Below are 16,991 nucleotides of genomic sequence, written 5' to 3' on the forward strand. Positions count from 1 at the left end.
TTTACTGGCCCCTGGTCTAGACTCTGAGCCAGACAGAAACAGAACAGTCTCACCCAGATCCGCCCCTAACATCCATATTCTATTACAGCCACAAGGTGGCTGCCCCCTTGTAATCAGTCCTCAGGCTGTCTTCAGTGGAGTGAGAGGGAAGGGAGACCTGAGTTCTCACTTTTCCACTCAAGATGACGACATATATGAAGACTATATGGCATGTCCTCTCACTGACTAAAGATACTTTCTAGCAAAGCCTGAGCAAACCATAACCAACGAGGAAGGTTCACAGGCAACACGTCAATGATGCAGAAATGACCGGGGACCATTTGCTGCAGAAGTGAGGGGCACTGCTGCCCCAAGAAGCCTGCTCCATCAGACTGAGACCCTGAACCTGTGTTTCCAGCCCCTGTCTGCACTGATAAAGAAGCCAACGCCCAGGGGAGTCAGTGGGGGTGTCAAGGTTATGTGATCACACAGTGACAGAGAAAGACAAGTGCCCACATTTCCTATCTCCTACTCCTGGCTCTTTCCTTCTGTGGTTTCCTAAAGCAGTCCCTGCTCAATTTCATCAATTTAATGGACAGTTCTCAGTTCTTGAATTAGACTTCTCCCACATTTTTGGAATTAAAAGGCCCTTATAAAAGGGGAAGGGTGATGATATACGGTAATTCATTTTTAAAGGCTCTTACTTGGCAAAAAGATGTTGGCATGCCTCTACAGGACTATAATTTTAAAAAGAATTACTGGACTTCTCAACTCATTTTATGAGACAGCATAACTCTGATAAAAACCAGGCAAGGGCATTGAGAAACAAGGGAAATTTTGGAGTTAATTAAACATTTTTGATCTTGAATGTAGTAGTGGTTTCATGACTGTAGGCATTTATTAAAATTCAGAACATACACTAAAAAGTGTGAATTTTCTGCATATATATTAAACTTTAATTAAAAATTAATCAATATAATTCACCATATTAACAAAATAAATGAAAAAAGTGAAGGAAAAAAAAAAAAGAATTACTGGTTTATAAACCCCAAAACCACTTGCCACTAAATAAAAGATGTGGTCCCTTGAGCATCTTCTGCTGTGGGTCATTAATTTGTTAGGTTATTTGTTCATTTGTTGACTCAGCAAGTATTTATTGAAGTCCTACTAGGGGCCTGGCTGTTGGAAAAGGAATTAAATTGCTTGTGCACCTATATGCCAGGTGCCTCATTAACTGATTTTTATAAATGATCTAAGTTAATTTTTACAACCACTACCCTGCAAGGTAGGTGGCATTATTCCTGTTCTACAGTCGAGGAACTCAAGGCTTAACAGCAGTAACTTGACCAGTGTCCCAAAACCCATCAGTAGCTGACTCCCAATTCTTGTGCTCTATACCCTGTGCTTCCTTCTTATGCCACCGGGATGACCGAGGCATAAAAAGTGTTCAGACTGATAAGTGGGGAAGCCACATGAGAATGCAGGGAGGGCCAAAGGGCCTAGGGGACGGGAGCAGGAGGTTGGGGCAGGGAGGACTCACCGTTGAGCAGCCAAGTGATTCGGGGCGTTGGGGTCCCCTGCACCAAGCACTGCAGCACAAAGTCCTGGCCCTCGATGATGGTACAATCCTTCAGACCCCTGGAGAATGAGGGGGCCACCTCCATCCTTGCCAATCCTTAGGAGGCAAAGAACAGACAGGCCGCCTCAGCATCACAGCTGGCCCACTCTGGCCTCAGTTGCTCCCAGCCTCACGGCCTCCTTGTGTCCCCGGCACCTGGGAGCCTGCCCTTGCCTTGATCTGTTTCCATATTCAGGGAAGCAGGCAGCACTACCAGTGTATAGGCCAGGAGCCCAAGGCACAGGAACAGGCAGGAGCTTTTTCACAGTCACAAAATACCCTTAAGTCCTGGAAGAGACCACAACCTGGGCCTGCATTCTCTCCTCTGGCTCAAGTACCTCTTATGTTGAATTTTGCTATCCTGGAGCATACTGAGCATTCCTTCCCACCTTTGTTGGTTCTACTCTGCTTTTTAACATCTCTTATCTTCTTTAACACATCCCATCAGTGATTACCGAATCTTGTGAATATATTTCTACTTGTAGAGAACACATGCACAATGGTGAGGACATTTCAATTTTTAAATTATTATAATTATTTTTTCCAGTTCCAGGAATGAGTTAAATGAGAAAGATTAACATGTCCAAATCTGGTTTGAGTCCCAACCTAGGCCAAGGGTTCAGAGCCTCAGGAGGCCTGAGAATATGCATTTAACACCTTCCCCTTGTGATTCTGAGTCACATTCTCAATGAGAACCACTGAGCTGGACTTTCAAAGTCTTCTACACTGGTGAATTGGGGAACATTTTGCAGTTTGGAACTCTAACCAAGAGCAATAGGGATAATCACTTCTATAACAACAGGACATATGCAGAAATATCAAGGTGACTGATACCTGAGAAAAGAACTGAATTTGGTGATTAGAAGATCACTGGTGCTTTTCAAGAGAAACTATTCAATACACTGATGAGGGGAAAGGGCATTTTATATTGCAAGGACTTAAAAGCAAGGAAACTATATTTGAGGGCCTCCTATTGACAGGTACTTTTATAGGTGTGATGTGACAGTGCAATGACATTGCTATCTTTAGCTCATTTTTACAGATGAAGTTAATTATTTCCCATAGTCAAGCCCCATGGTGAAGCCAGGATTTATACACAGCTCTTTGGCTCTAGATCTAGATCAGAGCTCCCTAATGGAAGAATAGGCAGGAGGAGAGCAGCTACAAGACAGAATGATGGTGCATCTGGACAGGTCTGGCACTGAGGAAGGAGGGACACAAACTATGCAGAGAGCCTTGGAGAGGCACTATCTCCACCCTTCCCACCAGCCAGCATCCAATTCCCTCATTAGAGAAATACTTTTGGAGTCACTGAAAAGAATATGGGATTTTGTATCAAACCAACTTGGGATAGAAATACAGCTCTATCTTTTACTAAGCATGTAAACTTGGGTAAGTCATTTAACCTCACTACAGCTTAGTATACTCATTTGGAAAATCAGTGTAAAACCATATTAGCTCATAAGATTGTGGGATAACTAAACGAAATAATGCAAGTAAAGCATTTTGCACAAAGCCTGGTACACAGAACAAGAGTACTAGCTATTATCATTAAATGAAGGTTGTGCATAGAGAATACACTTGCAACAAGTTTGGGGTGAAAGAGAGTAAAGTGATATGGTGGTTGCTTGAGGAGCAGTCAAGCAGAGAAATATTTTCTTTCCTTTGTAAGCACAAGGAAGACCCAGAATGTGCTTGTAGGGAGAAGGTAGGAGCCTATAGATAAAAGAAAAAGAAGAGATTGAAAACATGGTGGGAGAATAAATCATTAGATAAGATCATAAAGGAGACTGGGAGGGATGGAAAAAGAAGTCTTATAGTAAGGGAAATAAGCAGCTTTTCTGCAGTAACAGGAGAAAAAGAAGAAAAAGAGGATGTTGCAGAAAAAGTCAAAAGTACTCCCACCAGACAGAAGACAGATGGATAGACAGAATGATATGCCAAATGTGGCAAAATGTTGGTGTCTAGATGGGGGGTGGGGTGGGTATGTTGGACTTCTCGGTATGTTTTTTTTTTTTTTTTAATTATTTTTGAAACTGTCCTGTAAGTTTGAAAATTATTTCAAAATAAAAAGTTAAAAACAAAAACTCCCATCAAATGACCTATATCTCTGTAAAGTCATCTTCCAAGAGTGAACTGAAGATTTATAGAGGCTGGAGAAGGTTTAGAATAGCTAGCTTCAAGGAGACAGGGAGTTGAGAAGCACTTCTGGAATGGTGGCATAAAGACCTAAGAAAATCTACTCTTCCATAAAAGCAATAACAGTGGCAAAAACTGTCAAAATCAACTTTTTCAGAACTCAGAAAATTAACCAAAGGCTTGCAACATCCTCGGGAGCATTCATCCAAGAAAAGCTGTCAAATCTTGGTAACAACAGCAAGCTTTGAGGCGTTTTGACTTGCTCAATTCCCATCTCTCTCTCTCCTCAGCTCTGTGGTAGCTCTGAATGCCAACAAGCTCATAACTATGGTAGTTGTGAAAACCAGCAGCCTAGCAGAAAATTGGAGTGTCTCAAAAGTCCCATTTCCAGAGAACTGTCACTATTTGACCTATCTGACAATTCCCTGAATAGTTCCACTCTCTGGGATGTCTTTATTTATCTGACCCAGAGCTTGTTCTGTGTGAATAGCTCATTCCTAGAGTGTTTGTGTAAAACAACCAGTAGCTATTGTTCAACATCACAGCTTCCTGAGGTAACAGTACCAGTTGGGGCTTACAAGGGGCTGACAAAAGAAAATTTAAAAGGAAAAACTAGGCAATGAGATGTCTATAGAGGGCTTTGAAAAGGTCCAGCATATTCCTGGAAGCCAAGGAGGCCACACGCATGTGCAAGGTTGTGGGCATGCCCAGGAAAGACCCAAGAAGGCCCTAATTTCTCATCTTTTGCTGATATTGAGGTTCTGTACAAGCAAGAAGTGAAGGCCAAGAAAGAGTCGTAAACTGCCTGCTAGAGCACTGAAGATGTACACCAGCATACACATAGAACCCTTGGTAAAGGCTGCGAGACTTACTAGTTCAAGACACTTAAGGAAATCACTATCCACTCATTGGTTAACCATGAAGCTAGTCAAACAGAGACTTCAGTGACTAAATGTGACAAATAATAAGGACTTAAAGATTTAGTTCAGTTAAGTCACTAAATAAGCAAACAAACATCAAAAATCACCACCAACAGCAAACAGCAACAACAACAAACCCTGGGTAAGAGGGAAATCTGATTTCCAGGGCTACCACATTATATTATTTTAAATGTTCAGTTTTCAACAGAAAATTATGAGATATGCAAAGAAACAGGAGAATATGGCCCAAACATAGGGGAAAAAAGCAGTCACTAGAAGCTGTTACTGAGGAACCTAGAGATTGGACTTAGTAGACAAGGACTTAAAATCTGCTATTATAAAAATGCCTTAAGAAATAAAGGAAAGAATGAGAACAAGACCTCATCAAATAGAGATTGTCAACAAAGAGACAAATTGTAAGAAAGGACAAAATAGAATTTCTAGAGTTGAAAAGTACAATAACTGAAATGAAATATTTGCTAGAGGAGCACAAGAGCAGATTTAACAGGAAGAAGACAGAATCAACAAATTTGAAGATAGGTCAGTTGAGATGATCCCGTCTGAGGAAGAGAAAGACTAAGGAATGAAACAAAATGAATAAAGAAAGCCTCAGAGATGTGGGACACCATTAAGTGTACCAATATATGCATAGTCAGTCCCAGAAGGAAAAGAGAAAGTATTATAAAGAATATTTGGAGAAATAATGGCTGAAAACTTCCCAAATTTGATGAAAATCATTCATTTGCATATTCTAGAAGCTCATTGAGCTCCAAGTACAATAAACTCAAAGAGATCCACACCTAGATACAGCATAGTTAAACTTTCAAAAGTAGAGACAAAAAGAGAATTTTGAAAACAACAAGAGAGAAGTGACTCATCGTATGCAAGGGATCCACAATAAGATGAACAAGTTACTTCTCAGCAGAAACCACTGAGGGCAGAAGGCAATGGGATGACATATTCAAATGCTGAAAGAAAAGATTGTCAACCAAGAAGACTATAACCAGAAAATCTACCCTTCAAAAACTAAGGCAAAACTAAGACATTCCCAGATGAGAGAGAGAGAGAGAGAGAGAGAGAGGAGAGAAAGTCATTGCTAGTGGATCTGCTCTATAAGAAATACTAAAGGGAGTCTTTCAGGCTGAAATGGCAGGACACTAGACAGTAACTCAAATCTACAGGAAGAAATACAGAGCAATGGTAAAGAACTACACAGGTATATATAAAAGACAGTATAAATGTATTTTTGTTTGTAACTCTTTCTTCTATCTGATTTCAAAGACAACTGCATAAAGCAATAAATTACAAAACTCTGCTGATGGGCTTATATATAAAAATTCTATTTGTATGCCAATAATAGCAAAAAGAAGTAAGAAGGTCACAGAGTATATTGGAGCAAAGCTTTTTTATACTACTGAGAATAAACTGGTATTAAATCAAAACTAGATTGTTTTTAAGTTAAATTAGATCAAGTTAATATAAATCAAAGTTAATTTAAGTTAATCTAAGTTAAATTATATTGTCTTAAATTAAGGCAACTGCAAAAAGCAATAATTATAAAACTGTGTTAATCAACTTATAATGCATAAAGATGCTATTCACATTCCAGTAATAGCAAAAGGAAGCAGGGAGGGAATGAGCTATATTAGAACTAAGGTTTTGCATATTATTGCAGTTAAATTGGTATTAATTTGAAGTAGATTGTTTTAATTTAAGACGTTAATTGCAATCCCCAAAACCACCATCAAGAAAATAAATTTTAAATATATATAGTAAAAGACACAAGATAACACATATTGAAAACAAATAGAAAGATGGCAGAAATAAATAATTTCTTATCAACAGTTACATTAAATATAAATATATTGAATTCTCCTGATAAAAGGCAGAGATTGGCAGAACAGATAGAGAACAAACAAACAAAAATATGATCCAACCATATGCTTTAAGACCCAAATGTAGTAGAAGGCTGAAAGACAAAGGACGGAAAAAGATATTCCATGCAAACAGTAACCAAAAGAGAGCTGGAGTGGCTATATTAATACCAGACAAAATAGTACTTAAGACAAAAATTGTTATGAGAGACAAGAAAGGATATTATATAATAATAAAAAGGAGTGCCTTCTGAATTGCCATCAAGAAGATATAACACTTAAAGACAAATATGCACCTAACAACAGAGTCCCAAAATACACAAATCAAAACCGACAGAACTGAAGGAAGAAACAGGCAGTTTAACAATAATAGTTGGAGACTTCAGTAACCCACTTTCAATAATGAATAGAATAACTAGACAAAAAAAGAAAAAAATAAGGCAATTCAAAGGACCAGAATAGCCAGAACAAACTTAAAAAGAAAAAAGGAAAAAGAAAAAGTTGGAGGACTTATCCTTTCTGATTTCAAAACTTACGACAAAGCTACTGTAATCAAATCAGTGTGGTACTGGCATAAGACTAGACATACAGATCAACAGAAGGATAGACATATAGATCATTAGAATGGAATTGAAATTACAGAAATAAACCCTCACATTTATGATCAGTTGATCTCTGACAAGAGTACCAATACAATTCAATTTGGGAAAGAATAAACTGCACTTTGTTCTTTTGCCTTACTAGTATATCTTGGACATGTGTCACTATCAGATTCTATAGATCTGTCACATTTGTTTTATTGGCTGTATGGTATTCTATTGTATAGATGAACCACTAAGGGATTTACTGTTTTCTTTAGAAACATTTATTTTGGAAAGTTTCAAACATATACAAAAGTAGGGAAAGCAGCATAGAGAACTTCCATGTACCTATCTCCTTTGGCAATGAACAACTCATAATCAATCTTGTTTCATTTATACCTCCACCTAATCCCCCTAAACAAGGATTATTCTGAAGCAAATATCAGAAATCATATCACTTCCAGTTTTTATATCTAAAATACATGGATTAAAGAAAAACATAACAAGACCACCATCATACCTTAAAAAATAACACTGATTCCTTATACCAAATATCTTTTTCAAATTTTCCCATTCTCATAAAAATTTTTAAGGGTTTAAATCAAGATTAAAAGTAGATCTATATATTGTAATTGTTGGTATCTATTATATACCTCTTAATCTAAGCTTCTTATAAGTTGCCCTGACCTTTTTTTTTTTGCTTGCAATTTATTTTTTTAATATATAGATAACGGTTATTCGTCCCATAGAGTTTCCTACGGTCTGCAGTTTGCTGATTCTATCTCCACGGTATTGTTTAATATACTTCTCAACGGTATGACATAGAGCTAGGGTCCATAAATAGAATTTAAAATGAGAAGGAAGTTGTATATAGAGATAGATGGGTACAAGGATATTTATCATAGTTTTGTTATAATAGTGAAGAAATTGAAACAATCTAAATATTCAACAATAGGAGCATGCTTGTTTTAGGTTCATCTATACAATGTTATATGGCCATTAAAAATCACGTTTTCAAAAAAATATTAAATAATAAAGATGCTTATGTTACATGAGCAAATTAGGAAGCTTATGTTACATAAACAAATATTTATTTATGATATTTATTTCTGAGTCATAACATTATATATTCCCTACAATGAACATGCATTATTTTTATAAACATATACTACAATAAACATAAAAGATGTGGGATCCCACATCATCTCACATTACTCTAAACACTGTATACTTAGTGGGCACTTGGTTCTCTGTGGTTACGGAAAGTGAGTCATAGCACCATGACAACTGAGGAATCTAATAAAGGTAGCTCTCAGCTGGGCTGGGAATGAGACCTGGGCCTCTTTATTTTGAGGTGATTCTGGTGTGAACTTCTGATTCAGAATCACTGCCTAGGGCAATGGATGTGGTCGTGGCATGCAGGTGGGGATGTTTTTGTAGGGCAGTGGGAGATGAAACATCCGCAGTGTATGGAGCACCCCATGAATGATCCTCCCACAGAGAATCAGAGTGACCTGGAGGCATGTACTTACTCTTCACCACGAGGGTCCAGCTACAGGAAACCTGGCCTCGGATATTGGAAGCTGTGCAGCTGTAGTTCCCACTGTCCTTCACGTGGGCTTTCAGCAGGCAGAGGCAATGGGATCCAGCATCATCATAAACCTCAACCATGCCTTCTCGTCTCCTCACAGGGGCACCATCCAGGAACCAGGCCACCTCGGGGTTTGGGAACCCTGAAACTGCAGGGCAGGTGAAGGACATGAGATCCCCCCAGGAGCACATTGTGTTTGTGGGGAGGAAAGGGCCTGAACCAGAGGGAAGAATTCAGTCTGGCATGGAGCTGCCCTCCCACTCTGCATCTGCTTTCCTTCCTCTCAACCCTCCTCTCCACAAGAGTGAACATCATAAAACAGGCAGGGTCCTTGGGGAGCAGGCTTCCAGGTTGGCCAAAGCACAAAGAAGGGAGGAAAGAGGAGACCCTGTTGCTTGTCTGATGGTGATGATGATGATGATGATGATGATGATGATGCTGGGTTTTCCCCTCTAGGGTGGTTATTGATTAGGGCATAGGGCCAACCATGCTATTCGACAATGGACAACGGGCCACTGTCTGGTGTTCCTCCAGAATAAGGGAGATTACTAGACTGAGTCCTTCCAGGTGGAGGAGTCCTGTTTGGTGGCTTCCTATGGGGTCTAGTCTAAGGATAGATGAATACAGGAGGCCTGGAACAAACTGTGCTGAAGGGGCTACATTTTGGGGACCAGTGACCTTAGTTAGCTCTACTCACCCTCACATCTGAACTTGACTGCTTGCTCTTCATTGACTTCCTGGCTCTGGGGCTTGCTCTCAAATTTGGGGAATGTTGAATCCCTCCGGCCCTCCATGGGGATTTTCCTGGCAGCAGACTTGCTCATAACTTCTTGGCTTCGGAGGCCAGGCTGCCTTGAAGGTAAGGTGGCTGGAAGGGCAGCAGGTGGCCTCTTCGTCTCTTCTCCAGAGGGAGAGAGGGCCCCCAAGACTGGTGCTCTTGGTTCTGGCTGGGCCTTTGTGGCCTGCAGGGTGATGGTGCTGGAAGTCTTCTGAAGGACTGGTGTCTTCAGGGCCTTTCTTGGGGAGTTCCCAAATGGCTCCACCTTGGGTTCCCTCAGAGGCTGAGGCTGGCTGCTTGTGGCCCAGGCTGGGGGGTTATCTCTCTGGGCACTGGAACGGTTCTTATTTGCAGCTGCAGTTTCCTGGCTGCCCAGTTTCAGCCCCTTCACGATTCCATTGGTCACCTCCTTCCTGATGTCCGAACTGGCAGCCTTTGCTCCTCTTACAAATGACCTGTTCGGTGGTGGTGGTTGTGGTGGTGGGGAGACAAGGGAGGGCAGTGGGGAAGGAGAAAGAGGAATATAATGATTATCTGATTACTCACAAACATAACACATTACAAAGACAGACAGCAGGGATTCTCAAGCTCACAAATTAAGAGAAAGTAAGAGGAACAGTCTTCCTTTTGCAGTTTTCTGTTTCCCACGCCAGAAAACAGGCAGCCATTCTTGACACCACCCTATCCCAATCCAGAGTCCTGTTTTATCTACATTTCTTAAATTTGCCTTTTTCCTCATCTCTACTGTGCCACCCTAGTTCAAACCACCTAATGTGCTGGTCCTTGTCCACTTTGCCCCTTTCTAATTTGTTTTCCACACAGCAACCACAATCAATCTTTTAAAGGCATAAATTGCATGAATTATGTCTTTTCAAGCTTAATGATCCTCCAACAGCTTTTCCATGACATTAAAAATACAATTGAGCTTCTCAAGATGGCCTACAAGGATGGAAGGATGAGCTTATATGAGCTGCCTATGGCCTGCCTATCTATCTACCTACCTATCTACCTACCTATCTATCTATCTATCTTCCTCCTTCCCTCTTTCCCTTCCCTTCCTTTCCTTTCCTTCCATCCATCCACCCACCCACCCATCTGTATCTGTTAAATAAAATACAACAGCTGCCTGCATAGAGGGTTCTTGGGAGGACCCCTTTCTGAGAAATGACAGGGACTTTCCAAAAGACCAAATAATCTATCACAGTGTTAGGCCTTTCTGGGATCTGAGTTTGAGCAACACTTAGACACTTAGCTATAAGCCAGTTTTGGTCCAGTAGAGACAGTCTATCACAAAATGGATAAGTATAGTACACTAAGCAATATACACTTATTCCCCACTGCGTATGACCCTCTTATGTAATAAGAAACTTAAATGTCAACCAATCACTGTGATTTCCTGCTTGGAAATCCTCTAAATGACTTTATAAGTGGCTGTGACCAGATGGCTATAGAGACTGTCCCTCCAGCTTCCCCTAGTTCGAGATCCTCTCTGCTCGAGCAGTTTCTCTTGCAATAAACCCTTTTAATGCTTTAATTTGTATGTGGTAAATTGTTTCTTTTGACATATCTATCTACCTATCTATCTAGTCTATTATAAATTTAATTTTATGGTAATATATATATACATAACATAAAATTTGCCATTTTAACCATTTTTAAGTGTACAATTCAGGGGCATTAGTTACATTTATACTGTGCTACCAACACGACCATCCATTCCCAAAACTTTTTCATCATTCCAAAAAGAAACCCATTAAGCAATAACTCCCCATTCCTCCTCCCCTCCCCTCCCCAACCCCAGCTCCTGACAACCTCTAATCTACTTCCCATCTCTATAAATTGTGTATTCTACATATTCCATATAAACGGAATCATACAGTTTTTGTCCTTTTGTGTCTGGTTTATTTCATCCAGCATAAGGTTTTCAGGCCCTTGAAAAGGGCTTCATTCCTTACTGTGTCTGAATAATATTGCACTGTACGTATATACCACATTTGTTTATCCATTCTTCAGCTGATGGACGCTTGCATTGTTTCCAACTTTTGGCTATTCTGAATGATGCTACAATATTGGCATATAAGTATCTGTTTAAGTCCTTGTTTTCAAATCTTTTGGATATTTACCTAGGAGCACAACTGCTGGGTCATATGGTAATTCTACATTTCACATTTTGAGGAATTAACAAACTGTTTTCCACAGCAGGTACACCATTTTACATTCCACCAGCAATGTATGAGAGTCCCAATTTCCCCTTCTCATCACCAATACTTGTTTTCACTTCTTTTTTTAAAAAATAGCCACCCTGGAGGGTGTGAAGTGGTATATCATTGTGTTTTGATTTTCATTTCCCTAATGATTTGGCCTGCCTCTCAAATCCCACAAGACACTGTCTCTGTGACAAACACAGGCACCACATGGGTGTTCTTTTAGGTTCCCACACATGCCTACCTCTCATGCAATTTCCTCTGGAGCACTTTCTCCCTGAGCCTTTCTTCACCTGGTTAATATTGCTCTTTATAGGTCTGAGCTCAATTACCGAGGTTTCAGAAAGGGCTTCCCTGACACTTTCATCTAAATTAGCACCTCTCTCTTATTCTTCCCTCATAAAATCTATCATAATTTATAATTATGTATTCACATGACTGTGTTTAAAGCCCTTCTCTACACTAGACTGCTCACTCCTGTACACCTAACATCTAGAACTGAGCCCCACACGCAGGAAAGGAAGCTCCTGATAAATGCCTGCTGAATGAATGAATGAATTGTGGTCTGGAATGAGTAAGGTGCACTTTTCAGAGCAGAGTGTCCTTCCTAATGACGGCTCACGTGTGAAGATACTGAGTAGACACTACGAAAGATGATGGCATTGAAATGATAATGCTCAGCCTTCAAGAGTCTCAGTACTGATAGCAACCCTGATATGAGACCTGTATGGAAAATTACAACTGGAGAATAAAACACCCCAAATAAAACAAAGTTCCCAGAACAGTCAATTCTCCCTTCCTATATCATGACTCAGAAATTTAGGGCATTTCTGGGAAACAATCCCTCTTTCCTTGAGAGTATTTCAAGATGGAAAACATAATAATCACAAAGCCTAGACATACCTAATGGCATTGTCCAAACCTGAAAAAAGGGGGAGGAGAAAGACCATTAGTGGAATATTTTATACACCAAGAGGAGAAAATGATAAAACAACCCCTTTAATTTATTAGAGTCTTCACTTCCTAAGCATTTCCCCATCTAAGTTCCCACCTCACCTCACTGCTTCCTGCTTCCCTGACACTGAAATTCTTGGATTAATCTGATAAATGCCTCTGGCTCTGGAGGGCACTGTAAAAATTTCAACACCAGCTTCCCTGCTGATGTGTGACCTTAAATGGTGGCCTTTGCTACCATACCCTGAGGGCACAGGAGCTGTTCTGGGTCACTGACTTGAAGATGGAAACAAAAAACCAATTGAGGGAAACAAAAATACACATCTACTGACAATTTCAAAACCCAAACACTTTTGACTTATCCATGGTCATCAATAACAGCCCCCCTGAAAGTGGTCATTTGGGGCAAATACTTGCTTTAAGAATTTACAGAGAAAGTATAATTTTATTCAGGGCTTCAAAGAAAAAACACACACTATCTTTTCTGCCACATTCTTTTAAAAAAATTTATCCTGGAAAAATTTGAAAATATACCATAATAGAAAGAAGGATATAACAAACCCTGAAGGTCATCACCCAGATTAAGGCAATATCAACATTCTGCCAGTCTTATCTATCCCTTTTGGTAGCTCTTTTTTTTTTCCTTGAATATTTAAGGAAAATCTAAGACAATGTATCATTTTGTCTTTAAGTACTTCAGAAGGGAATAATGTTTGAGCAAGCAGACACTGCTCCAGACACCTAACAGTAGGTCCTGATCCAGCAGTGAGTGGTGAAGTCAAATTCTTCAGTCAGTACCAGGATTTAAAAAAAAAAAATGGTTCAGAATGGAACAGAAAATGTGTACTGTACATAGAGTCAATGCTGTTTCATAAAACTTGTTTCAATTAAATATGCCTATACACATATGCATGCTCCAGGTTACAATGTAAAATAAATTTTTCCTATGGGTTGTGGAAAACACTCAGGCCAATAAAGGGTAAAGAGAGCAAGGTGGAATAGTTTCTGAGAAAGGAAGGAAACATGGAGGAGAATATCATGGAAGAAGAGAGGGTAACAAAGGAGGAGGAAAGAGAGAAGGTCACTTGTCTTCCTTATCCCTCAAATCCCACCTGATTCAAGGGTCCTCCTCCTTGAATGATGTCAATCCCCTTCCCTCTCCATATCTCCAGCTTCCCCAGGTTGGACTTAGAAGATCCCAGAGGAATGGAAAGGAGGAGAGAGATTCAAAGAGATTTCAGAAGAAGAACTGAATGGGGTTGATGACTAAAGCAAGGAAAAGGCGAGGTCAAAAGTGATACTGAAATGTCCAGTCCGGAAAATGGGGATCCCAGAGCAGAAAGGTTTGAGAGACCATCTGATCTGAAGGATAGAGTGGATGATGAACTAAGTTTTAGATAGGTAAAATCTGAGGTGATGGTAAGACATTAGTAATGTCCACTTTTCCATTAGCAACTAGAGATATGATAAAAGGTCTGAGCAAGAAGAAAGGACTGGAGATACAGATATGGGGAAGAGTGTGGGGACACAAGAGAAGGTTGGCAGTCTGGCTTACAGCATCTTCCTCTGTGGCCACATCTGTGCTGCCTGCCCACCACCCTTTCTTCTGGTTAAAGACCACGCCCCTGGGGAACATGTAGGTGTGTAACTGTGCCTACACGTATACACTCAGATGCATAATGAACAAGCAGTTCCTTCTGGGAGGAAAAGACACCAGGAAGGACTCATTCTGCACTACCCCTCCCATCAGGTAATACCTTGGATGGAAAGCTCAGCAGACATGGAGGCCTTCCCTGATCCATTCACCACCAAGCATGTGTATACTCCTACATCGCCTTGGTTGACTTCGTGGATTTCTAGAACTTGCATTCCATTCTTCTCAGACATGGACACACGGGCACTTGGCTGCAGTGGAACATTTCCCTGTGGATGGCAATAGGGTAATTTGGTCACAGAAACCTGCTCAACTTTTGGCACTGTTCTTCCTATTGTCCGCCAACCCTGAGTGGGACAGCCACAGGGCATGGAGAGCAGAGCCCTCTGCTCTGGGGATATATACACGGTCAGAAAGCAGTCTTTGGACAATGAAAGGACTATGCTTTTAGGTCTACATATGTGGTGTGGCATTCAGTTCAGCTTAGAGCAGATGCATGGATACTGATTTTAAAGGAAACCTAGTTTGAGGTGGAAAATCCAATATTCTTTACTTCAGTTTTCTTTTGCCTCCTTCTTCCTTTTATTCTTTTCCCAGGATCAGTTTGGGAGAATTAGAAATTAGGTAAAAAGTGTCCTTTTATCATTTTTGATCTAGGAGTTCCATCTTTGGAAAACCTTATCTCCCTGGTCTTGACTTCAGTTGTTCCCTAAGGCTCCTCACTGTCCTGTTTAACTCCTACTCCATCCCTGCTGCCCCCACTTCCTCCTTCACCACTACCTCCCCCATGTCTGTCTTCACAGGGCCCATCACTGAATGATTTATAAGCACGTCCACATGGAGTACCCCGACAGTGTTTTCAGGTAGATGGCATTATCCTTACAGATAAGGAAACCAGGGTCCTAAGAGATCAAATGACTTGGCCAATATCACATGCTTTGTGAACCAGGGAGCTGTGGCTTGAAACCTAATCCCATGACTTCAAATTCCACTCTTTTGAGATTGCCAGGTCTGTCTTGACTCAGAAGTTTTCTGCTATTACATGAGTATGAGGATTATGGACACTGCAATTAGTTACAGAGGGAGAGTGTACAAATAGGGACAAGAACAAGCACTATCAGCAAACATATAGCAAACCCTCAAGAACCACCTATGATTGCAACAGAGGGAATTGATTGGAAAGACAGACTCCCACTAGTCCGAGGGTCTAGCCCTGAACCTTCAGTCTCCAGGTCTGGGCCAGAGTCAGGGTAGACAGAAACCTCACCTTAAGCCAGGTGACCTGTGGTTGGGGCCGTCCAGTGATCTTGCAGGAGAATCGTCCCATGTGTCCTTCTTTGACCACCACTCGGCCCAGCTTTGAAGCAAACTTTGGTGGGCACTCTCCCCAGATACTAGGACGAGTCTCCACCGTGGAGGCTATAAACCTGTTCCGGGAAAGAAATCACCATATAAAGAATCCAGCCTCAAACAAGGAAGCAATTCAGATTCTTCTCCCTGCGCCCCACCCACGTCATTTAAGTCAGGGTCCGGAAAATCACAAAGGGTAGCCTTTCCCAACTCTATGCCCCAAACACATTTCTAATGACCCATCTGAAAAAAATCTGTGGCACCAAAATCTGTTTCCTCTATCTCCGGGGTATGCAACTAGACTTAATTTACCACCTCCCTTGTAGTTAGGTATACCTGAATTCTACTGAGCTTTGGCCAAAAGCCTGAGGTGGCCCAAAAGACTGTAAGCAGAGGTGATATATGCCACTTCCAGTCCTGGTCCATAAAAACCTTCTCTGAGCTTCTTCACACCCTCTCTCTTGCCCACTCTACTGTCTTCATGTAGAAGGTCCAGTAGAGACTCTAACGCCCTAGGAGATGAGGGAGCTACAACATGGAAGGAGCCTGTGTCACTGAAAGATATCGTGGAAGGTTCTCTGCTGTTTAAGAATATATGAATTTAGCCTTATATGGGAAAGAAATAAACTTTCACTGTGTTAAGCATCTACTGCTTCTTACCCTAATACAGGTTTAGTATTCCATAAGAAGTGTCATATACTGACTGTCTCTTCTAAGTCTGACTATTGCTTTGATTGTTAGAATTCCTTGCTGACCATGACCATAGCTTCCACTTCTTCAGCGTGTAGCAGCTGGGCCAGTCAAAGGAGCTACCCACAGAGGCTGCTGAGGTCAGGAGGGTCTGTGTAAACGACATTACATCCCACTAGGCTCCTACCCCCAGGTAATCATACGTAGGCTGGCCAAAAAGACTCACTCCCTGGACCTATCCTGATCAAGTCAGCAGGAAAAGTCATTCCAGCCCTTACCCTGGCTTGAAGACCCCAACACTTACCCCAAGGTTTTGGAAACAACAGACTGACCATGCTTCTTCACAGAGCCCCCTGTAAGTATGAAACAAACAGAAAGAGGTTGAAGCGTCAGGTCTGAGCCATCAACTGGGAACACTGAAAGTCAGGAAGATTCAAACACAGGGATGAAGTGGGATAATGATGTTAAAATTAACCCTAACTGGGCACATATGAGGTCAGGCACTATGTTAGGTACTTTACATACATTTACCACATGAATTAATTGCAATAATTTGACAAGGGTGGTAATACATTATTCTTTTATTTTTAAGCAGATGAGAAAAATGAGATTCTGAGAAGTTAAGTCACCCACACAAAACCACAGAGTAATAGTGGGGG

General features: G+C 40.9%; 1 protein-coding gene across 3 annotated transcripts in view; it reads right to left on the reverse strand.

Moving 5' to 3' along the window:
* The window catches only part of MYLK (myosin light chain kinase), a 319,613-nt gene that overhangs the window by 105,151 nt on the left and 197,471 nt on the right, over positions 1-16,991 (reverse strand). For all 3 annotated transcript variants that reach the window (XM_037837064.1, XM_037837074.1, XM_037837055.1), the window contains 7 exons: positions 16,637-16,685; positions 15,560-15,719; positions 14,396-14,561; positions 12,588-12,606; positions 9,400-9,935; positions 8,644-8,850; positions 1,520-1,654 (listed from right to left, as the gene is read on the reverse strand). In XM_037837064.1, the coding sequence (XP_037692992.1) occupies positions 1,520-1,654; positions 8,644-8,850; positions 9,400-9,935; positions 12,588-12,606; positions 14,396-14,561; positions 15,560-15,719; positions 16,637-16,685 (1,272 nt within the window). The remainder of the gene's footprint in view (positions 1-1,519; positions 1,655-8,643; positions 8,851-9,399; positions 9,936-12,587; positions 12,607-14,395; positions 14,562-15,559; positions 15,720-16,636; positions 16,686-16,991) is intronic.

Source organism: Choloepus didactylus, chromosome 1 (genome assembly GCF_015220235.1).
Source record: "Choloepus didactylus isolate mChoDid1 chromosome 1, mChoDid1.pri, whole genome shotgun sequence".
In the NCBI taxonomy this organism is placed as follows: domain Eukaryota; kingdom Metazoa; phylum Chordata; class Mammalia; order Pilosa; family Megalonychidae; genus Choloepus; species Choloepus didactylus.